Source organism: Marmota flaviventris, chromosome X, assembly GCF_047511675.1.
Source record: "Marmota flaviventris isolate mMarFla1 chromosome X, mMarFla1.hap1, whole genome shotgun sequence".
In the NCBI taxonomy this organism is placed as follows: Eukaryota; Metazoa; Chordata; class Mammalia; order Rodentia; family Sciuridae; genus Marmota; species Marmota flaviventris.
Window position 1 is genome coordinate 129,699,851 of NC_092518.1, and position 9,202 is coordinate 129,709,052.

General features: G+C 44.7%; 1 protein-coding gene across 3 annotated transcripts in view; it reads right to left on the bottom strand.

The window, feature by feature from the left end:
- Positions 1-6,931, bottom strand: part of Ids (iduronate 2-sulfatase) — a 64,865-nt gene extending 57,934 nt beyond the window's left edge. For 2 of the 3 annotated variants that reach the window (XM_071606196.1, XM_071606197.1), the window contains exons 1-4: positions 6,678-6,931; positions 5,881-6,017; positions 5,072-5,249; positions 2,077-2,165 (exon numbers count right to left, since the gene is read on the bottom strand). In XM_071606196.1, the coding sequence (XP_071462297.1) occupies positions 2,077-2,165; positions 5,072-5,249; positions 5,881-6,017; positions 6,678-6,783 (510 nt within the window). In that variant the 5' untranslated portion in view covers positions 6,784-6,931. The remainder of the gene's footprint in view (positions 1-2,076; positions 2,166-5,071; positions 5,250-5,880; positions 6,018-6,677) is intronic. The other variant, XM_027924109.2, reaches the window with a different exon arrangement.
- Positions 6,932-9,202: the final 2,271 nt, after the last annotated feature.

A 9,202-nucleotide genomic window follows, 5' to 3' on the forward strand; every position in this document is an offset into this window, starting at 1 on the left:
CTTGGTGCCTTTGTCTAATATAAGATAATTGTAATTTTGTGAGTAAGTCTCTGTGTCCTCTATTCTGTACCATTGGTCTACCAGTCTGTTTTAGTGCCAATACTATGCTGTTTTTGTTATTATTGCTCTGAAGTATAGCTTAAGGTCTTGTATAGTGATGCCACCTGCTACACTCTTCCTGCTAAGGATTGCTTTAGCTATTCTGGGTCTCTTATTTTTCCAGATGCATTTCATGATTGCCTTTTCTATTTCTATGAGGAATGCCATTTGGATTTTGATTGGAATTGCATTAAATCTGTATAGTGCTTTTGGTAGTATGGCCATTTTGATAATATTAATTCTACCTATCCAAGAGCAAGGTAGATCTTTCCATCTTCTAAGGTCTTCTTTGATTTCTTTCTTTAGGGTACTGTAGTTTACATTGTATAGCTCTTTCACCTCTTTTGTTAAGTTGATTCCCAAGTATTTTTTTTTCAGGCTATTGTAAATGGGGTAGTTTTCCTCATTTCCCTTTCAGAGGCTTTGTCACTGATATACAGAAATGCCTTTGGTTTATGGGTGTTGATTTTATGTTTATTTATTTATTTTTTTAAATATTTTTTTAGTTGTAGATGGACATGATAACTTTATTTTTATTTATTTATTTTTATGTGGTGCTGAGGATAGAACCCAGGGCCTCACACGTGAAAGGCAAGTGCTCTACCACTGAGCTACAACCCCAGCCCCGGGTGTTGATTTTACATCCTGCTACTTTGCTGAATTCATTTACGAGTTCTAGAAGTCAGCCAATCCCCAAAAAAACAATTGCCGAATGTTTTCTCTGATATAACGAGGCTGATTCATAGTGGGGTAGGGAGGAGGAGCATGGGAGGAATAGATGAACTATAGATAGAGCAGAGGGGTGGGAGGGGAAGGGAGGGGGCCAGGGGTTAGCAAGAATGTGGAATGTGATGGACATCATTATCCAAAGTACATGTATGAAGACACGAATTGGGTGTCAACCTACTTTATATACAGAGATATGAAAAATTGTGGTATATATGTGTATTAAGGATTGCAATGCATTCCACTGTCATTTTTTTAATCAATTAAAAGTTTAAAAAAACAATAAATAAATAAATAAGAGACAGGTTTTTTTTCTGTAATCCCAGCAATTCAGGACCCTAAGTCAGGGAGGGGATGGCAAATCCAAAGCCAACCTCAGTAACTTATCAATTCCCTGTCTCAAAATAAAATAAAAAGGTCTGGGGATATACCTCAGTAGTAAGGCACTCCTGGGTTCCATACCCTGGTCTGTAAAAATAAATAATATAAAATAAAAGGGACTTTTTATGGTATATGAATTATGTCTCAATAAGAAAAAAAACTATCTTAAATTTCAAAGACAGAGTTAGGCTTGTGAGCAAGAGGGTCCACATTAATTGGATAAGGTAACAGTTCAAGGAATTTCCATATCCTTAGCTTTACCACACACAAAATGAAACCTCTTCATTTTCCAAAGTAGCCACACTGACTACAAAGCCAAAGTCTGTTTTGATCATGACTTCCAAATCACAAAGACCCATGAGCTATGTCAGCTACTGCCCCATCTCAAAGACCCGTGTCCTTTCATAGCTCTGCCCTATACATTGAAGATTCTTTTTCTTTAATGCTCTAAAATGTTAAAACTTCTATTGGATTTTTCAGCAGCTGAACACCTGCACTAGGCCCAAGACAGGCATACAGACAGCATGCCTTTGTACCATTCTGGGTTTAGGTTCCTAGAGCTCTTATCTCCTTTCTCCCTCTCATGTCTCAGTACCTTCTATAATCCTTAGCTCAGAGCCTCATCTGGAGTAAGTGTCAAGGAGCAATTAAGTGAGTTTGACACACTACAGCCTAAAGTTCTACAACAAGGAGTACCTATCAGCTTCTAGAATGAAACCACTGCTCCCATTGGTCCTAATGCTAAAAATGCCAACTTTAGTCTCTGACAAGACAATAACATAAGTGAAACCCACAAAACTCATGTCAAAACCAGCTTAGAAGAACAAGGAGTGCTTCCTCCCCAGACCAGTGACCCTTCCATAACCTTACCTTAGTGTTCTCATACTTCTCTGAGGAAGGATGATAAGGTGGAAAAGACCAGCTATATGGAGAATCATCACTATGATTGGAAGATATACCTTGAAGGAGGAGAAAAAGAAAGTTGTTAAATAAAATATAAAGGGTTTTTAGTGCCTCGTCTTTCAAAATTAAAATTTTGTAAAAACTGGGGAAGTAGAACTTTCTTTCTTGGACCACAGTCCCCTCTTCTGTAAAATTAAGGAACTGAGGTGAGATAAAGAGATATCCCCACCAACAAGAACTCTATAGGTCTCCATTTAAATAAGGAATGTATGACTTCCTGTCCAGAAGACCTGGAGATTTGTAGTAGGTTCTGTGGAAGTGATTCACAAGGAAAAGATCAGTCAGGCTGTTACAGCAGCACAGTTCCTTAAAACCCACATTGGAGCCTCTCCCCACCCTTTGTAGGAAGTAGCAGAGCAACCTCCCCACCATGAGGCAAATAGGAAAAGAGAGGCTCAGAGGTCTGTACCTTGCCCAGTGCCAATCAGACATCAAGTAAGTAAGCTAGAACTCAAACCCATTCCTTCAGACTCCAAATTCAAGTGCTCAGTTTTGAAGCACAAACCCACCCCTAAACTTAGAAGCTTACAGTCTACCAAACAAACACCAAAGGACAGACTGACAGTTGACAAAAGTACTGAAGTCTCTGAAAGGGATCCCCAAGACACAGAGGTGATGTGGGTCTGGTGAAGGTTGGCAAGGAGGGTCTTTAGAAGTCAGCAAGGCTTGTAAGGGATCTGAAGGGAAGTGACACCTGTGGTGGTTATCCAGGAGGAGCAGAAAGGACATCACAGCCAAGACCAAGGGAGAAAGGGCATCCCTAGCACAGGAGAACACTGGAGCTTCAACAAGGAGCACCAGAGGACACAGGACTGGAGGGAGGGGTGCTGGGTGAAGGGCCCAGTGACACAACAAGCATGGTGAAAAGAGCACACAGGAGGTTAACAGACCTGCGGTTGAATCCTGACACTGTACCTCAGCATCTATGCCTGCTTGGGAAAACTACTTGTGCAAGCCTCAATTTCCTCCTCAGGAAATGATAAAAATATACCTTGTTTGCTACTGAGAGGATCATGCTAGAGGCCAACATAGTAAATATCATGTACTTGGCACTTAGTGGTGGGTACTGCCATCCTTGAGCAAGCCGAATTCTAATAGAACAGGTGTTGAGAACAGACCCCATTGAAAAATATATTTAACCATGGACCACAAGCAAGCTTTTGGGATCTAAGTTGGGCATCACATTCAGAGCCCAAAGCCAATCATAAGGAAGGAGGCCAAGCAATTCCACTCAGGCCTTCTTTGGCCTTCCTTCCAGAAGTCCAATCTCCTGCCTCTGATGTATTTCCTTCTCTCTCCAAAAGTATAACTTCGCTCCCAGCTGCCCTTAGGCAAAGAGCATTGTGATGTGACTATCAAACTGCAGAAACTGACTGATATTGAACTTTTGACTGGAAAATATGATTCATGGCAGATTTACTTTCAAAATGGGCCTAATTTAGCCCAGCTTAATGCTATCCCCAATCTGGACTAGCCAACTAGTCTCTGGGAGAAGACTGCCAAGCCTGCTAATATAACTGGTACACAGAGAAAGCCACTGCAAATGTTCACATTGTCACCCTGCCCCATGAACCCTATGGAGCTCTTGCTTTCAATTTCCTTCCATACTTACAACCTACCTACATTGAGATACTCCTCTGGGAAGGTCAAGATAGCTATAACTTCAGCTTTTTAGATAAGGATTCCAAGGCTCAAAGAGGATAAACAATTTTCCAATGTAAGCCATAAAGCTAAGAAGTAGTAGTGCTGAGACTAGAACCCAGGTGCCCAAAATCCTGTTACTAGTGCCAATAAGCAGTTCAATCTGCTTCTAGAGATGGTCATCCCAATGAAAACCTAAAAAAAAAGTGGTACAAAAAATAGTACAGTATGTTAGACTGCTATACTGTCATTAAAAATGACTTTTAGAAAACATTATGGGAAAATGTTTAAAATAACTCAGGATATAAAAATGTATATACAAGCTAAATCAGGAAAAAATAATATGCCCAAAATAAGAACATTAAAATGCATCCTCTCTTGAGATGCTGAAATCAAAAGTGATCTATATTCTTTAATTTACATTTTCCATTTTTGTCAATCATGAATTGTTTCTACAAATAAAAATAGTTTTGTTTAGGCCCTCATGATTTTAATTTTGGCATGAGAGCCTGTGGCATTAAAGCCTGTGTTGCCAGGCATGCCTGTGTATAATTCCAGCAACTCACAAGGCTGTGGCAGGAGAATCCCAAGTTAAAGGCCAGCTTCAGTAACTTAGTGAGGCCTAAGCAATTGAGTGAAACCATGTCTCAAAATAAAAACATAAATGGGCTGGTGATACAGCTCAGTGGTAAAGTGCTCCTGGGATCAATCCCCCAAACCAAAAGAGAATGAGAGAGAGAACACCAATGTTCCAAGTCAGGACTGGCCATCCCTGGCACTCTACAGGTTCTGGGTGGTACCTTATACTCCTACTCTGACATAGGTCACTGAGAGTGGGAAGTAGGACACAACAAACTACAGTACCTTCACCAAACAAGCAAACACAGCAGTACTATTCACAAAGAAATTCCTGAGATGTGCATACCCCACCCATACCTTCACAGACAGGGACCTCACAGGGCAGAGGATCAGTCCAGAGCTGAACTCACACCCAGCACTGTCACCTCCCCACCCAGTGCCCTTCCCACCACCTGAGGAGCCAGAGGAGGCCCCAGAGCTCTGAAAGGGAGCCAGACTCTTTCTACCCTCTTTTCACTTTGACTGAGAACTGAAGCCAAGCTGAGAAGTGGTTTTTCTAGAAAGGCAGCAGTGTAATCATCCAGGCAGAAAAGGTGTCTGCAGAGACAGCCTCATGCCCAGCAGGGGATTCCCACACTCATCACAGAACAAGAGAACTCAGACTTTGGGCATGGAGCAGTACCAGGGTGAAAGACTTTTCCAACCGACATGGTCAGGTAGCCATTCTCCTTGAAGTATTGGGGGATGGTGGAGAAGTTTCCTGCGTGCACCCTCCAGTAGGAGTTGAAGTCATACAGGCGTGTGGTGTCAGGCCTCCTCCCAGTGAGGAAGGACACGCGGCTCGGGGCGCACACTGCTTGCTGTTAGGGAGCAGAAGCAGAGGTCAACATCATCACAGTATAATGTGTCTGCCATCTCCAGGGTAACCAAGCAACCTCCCCAGGTCCTCAGCAACAGCCTGGTGGCTGAGTCATGCAGATCTCAAAGCCACACAGTGGGATTTGGGCCTCACCCAGGTGCCAGAGATTGCATCCTCCTGGCAAGACAAGGCAGAAGTCAGCCCCTCAAACAAGCAGATGCTTGTATCTTCCAATGAGACAGTGTCCCCAGTCACCCCAAGGGAGAAATACGCTTGGAGGCAACTCCAAGAAGAGGCTCATGGAGGAGGGCTACCATGGCTAGTTGGCTGGCCCTTGCCCATGGGTGGCATTCTATAGTACCAGGCCATACCCGCTACCAGGAGAGAGCTGGCCAAGGCCCTGAGCATGTTAGGGCCAGGATACCCTCCACCCAATGAAGTGAGGCGGCCTTGAAGGCATAAGATTCCTTAAGTGGATAATCACATTTCTTGGACCACAATTTTCCAGAAAATGCTTCCCTCTTTCAGGCAGGTATCTGGCACACTCAGTACCACCAAACTGTAGCTGAAGGGACCCCAACCCTCAATGCACAAGGAGGCACACCTCCATACCTAGAGGTCCCCAGACTTACCTGGGCAAAGGCATTCTGGAAGAGGAGACTATGGGATGCCAGCTGGTCGATATTTGGGGACCTCACTAGCTTATCCCCATAACAGCCCAGGGATGGGCGCAGGTCATCCACAATGATGAGAAGGACATTCAAAGCACCTGCACAGGAGGGAGGGGCTTAGTGATGTCATGTGCAGGGATGCTGAAACTCCTCATCCTATGGTACTGAGAGACTCAAACCTGGCCCCTGCACCTTTATAATGCAGCTAGGATGGGGACAATCAAGGCTGTGTCTCAGCCTGGGTTGGAGTGGGGTGTAAAGAGGAAGCCTGGATTCTGGGTAGATGGGTTGGGCTTGGCCATAATTTGAAGCCTAGAATAGAGAGAGGGGTGGGGCACAGAGTTTAAGGGGAGAAAGGATGGATGAAGGGATAGAGGGTAAGAGAGAAAGAGAAAAATGAAGGAATGTGCAGAGGGAAGGATAGAGGAAGGGAAGGAAAAGGAAGAATATAATGACAGAGTTGGAAGGAGAGAGGAAGGGAAAAGGATGGATTGATGGAGGGATGGAACAATGGAGGAAAAAACAGAAGGATGCATAGGGGGAGGGAGGTAGAACAGATGGATGGAGGCATGAACAGATGAAGGAAGGAAAGAAAGATGGAAGGTTAGAAGGAGTGAAAATGGGGGAGGGGGCTAAGAAATAGGAGAAAGATGGATGGTTAGAAGGAACTGTTAGGAGGGAGAGGGAGGCAAGGATGGATGTGAGCCGGGAAGGAGGGAAGAATGGAAGGGAGACGGGAGGGCGGGTGCGGAAGGCACCTGTGGCAGAGTCGGCCTGCACTGAGGCTTCGAGGACGGCGCCGACGGAGACCAGGACCAGGCCGAGCCCGAGCAGGCGCCAGCCGGGCGGAGACGGCGGCAACATTCTGCTTCCGCGTAGCAGCTCAGGGTAGCAATGACAGTCTGAGGCTGAAAGGCGGAACTGCTGCTGCTGCCGCTGCCGCTGCCGCCACAGGTGCCTTATTGGGAAGCTGCAAAGACAGCGCGACGCGGAGCGCCGCGGGCCCAGAGGCCCGGGCTACCGCCGCAGTGCGAGTGCGCCTGCGCGCCTCTTCCCTGCCCCACCCTCCGCGCAGCTGGGAAGCCCGGAGATCCCAGCGAGTGATCCCGTGATCCCAACCACAGTAGGCGGGGCCAAGGGCAGAGCCTGAGCCTCCCAGCTACCTGCTGGTATTGCCCATCCGCAGACCAGCAGACCTGTCAACACAGGCCTCAGTAGACAGCAGCTGCGAGAATCTTTGGAGGTGTTGTGAAGGTTTTGAGATTCAAATATTGTCCTCAACTAGCAATTTCCTGCCTCTCTCTGCCTTTGCTCTTGCTACGCACTTCCCCCATCTCTGTATAAATGTAACACTTTTCCTTACAGCCCTGCCCCAACACTGTTCTTCAATGAGGCCTTTTGAGAACCGCCTTCCTCCATCTGTAAGGATCCTCTTTCCTATTCTTTTGTTCAGTATTTAGTAAGCAACACAAATATGTACACCAGATACTGTTGGTAGTCCTGGAGTTCTAAGTCCTGCCATTGTAGAGCTTAAAACAACAAATAAATAAACATGCAGAATGTTGGTGGACATACCTGGTTTGGAAAAAATAAAAGTGGGGCTAAAGGGTGCTTGTTGTTTTCTATGCAGTGGCCAGGCAGGGCCTCACTAGGAAAATGATATTTAAACAAAAGCTTACAGGAAAGGAGCAAGCCCCATTGTTGTCACAGGAAGGATAGTCCAAGCAGAGGGAGCAGCAATTGGGGGGAACATGCTTGCCAGTGTTAGATGGCATAGAAGCAGTAGTGGATGGCCTGGGAAAAGCAGCTGGACAGAGTGCAAAGGAGATTTGAGGAATGTGTGTCTTATGCCCTGTAGCAAAAATCATTCACTGTCCACATTGGCTGAAAATCAGGACAGACAGTGAGCCTCTCTCTACCACACTCAGAGCTTCTGGAAAAGTGGGCCCTCCATCTTTAACTTACCTCCAATCCTCCAGTAAGATAACTTAGCTCAATGCTAAGTAAACCAGACACTTCTCCTGAATACATGAATGCAGAAGCATTAGTTTTGTTATTGGGGGGCTCCTATAGCCCAGGCACCATGGTAAACTAAAAGCAATAGTTTTTCTCCTTATAGCAACACCATGAGCTAGATGCTAGTAACATTCCCATTTTTATGGATCTAGAAATTAAAACTCAGGCTAAATCACTTGATCAAGGACACACAGCCAGGAAATGGAGGACAAGGTGGCTCTCCATTGAGAGGCATATCTCCTCAGAAGGTAGCCAGGGCATGGCCATCACACATGCCTTGCTGCTATTGCTAATGCACCTGCTTTGCTGTTTCAGGCACAAGAACTGATAGCTTTTCACGCTGCAGCCTTGCAGGTTTCTCCTTGGGAAGGGCCAGTTTATGTCTGCAGTCCTCAAGCCAAAGAATAAGAAGATCCTCAGGTTGGGTCAGCTCTAGCCAAGGGCCTAAACTGCCAGGCCTTAGACACTTCAGCTATACCTCATCATCCTAACACTTTTCCTTCACTGATGACAGTTCAGGGTCCCTCCTAAAACAACATCCCTAATGATTCAGGAAACACTGTGACAAAAAGAACTCCAATAGATCTTTAGAAAGTTTGCTTTCTTACCTTTTTTTTCTTTCTTCATCGTCTGTAATACCTTCTTACTAGCAATAGGCACTTGCTTTGAGCCTACAAGCTAAGGGTCTTATTGTATCATTCTTGCCCTTATTGAACAGTCATTTAAAAAACTAATAATTCTATAAACCCCAGGATGCTCAAAGAAGGGAATGAGGCAAAAAGGTAAACACAGTTCCTGCTTCGAAAAATACGTTCAGTTCTTTTTGTGGACTCATTTCTAGTTGGCAAATAAGTTTCCTGAATATCACCCATCCACATATGGGGTACATTAAAGATGTCTCTTTTCCCTCAGTCTTTTTTCCGATTATGGCCATGGCTCAAATGAGGACAGATCTATAACTAAGACTGAACTTGCAGGGCAATGAGAGGGTTTGAGGGTTAAAATGCAAAAATAGATGGTGATAATCGTGCAGTAGAAATGAAAACCAAAGCTGAAGAGAGTCACATAGTTCAGTTTAAGAAACACAAAATGTCCCAGCTTGGCTATCGACACCCTAGCCTTGAATATTTCCCACTATTGAAAGGGCAACGCTGATATGTTTACAAAGTACTTAAATATTCATTCCAACAGACTGGGATATGAAACATCCCCACCCAAATATCAGCAGTATTCACACATTAACTTCCTTTCATTGAATATTTTTAAG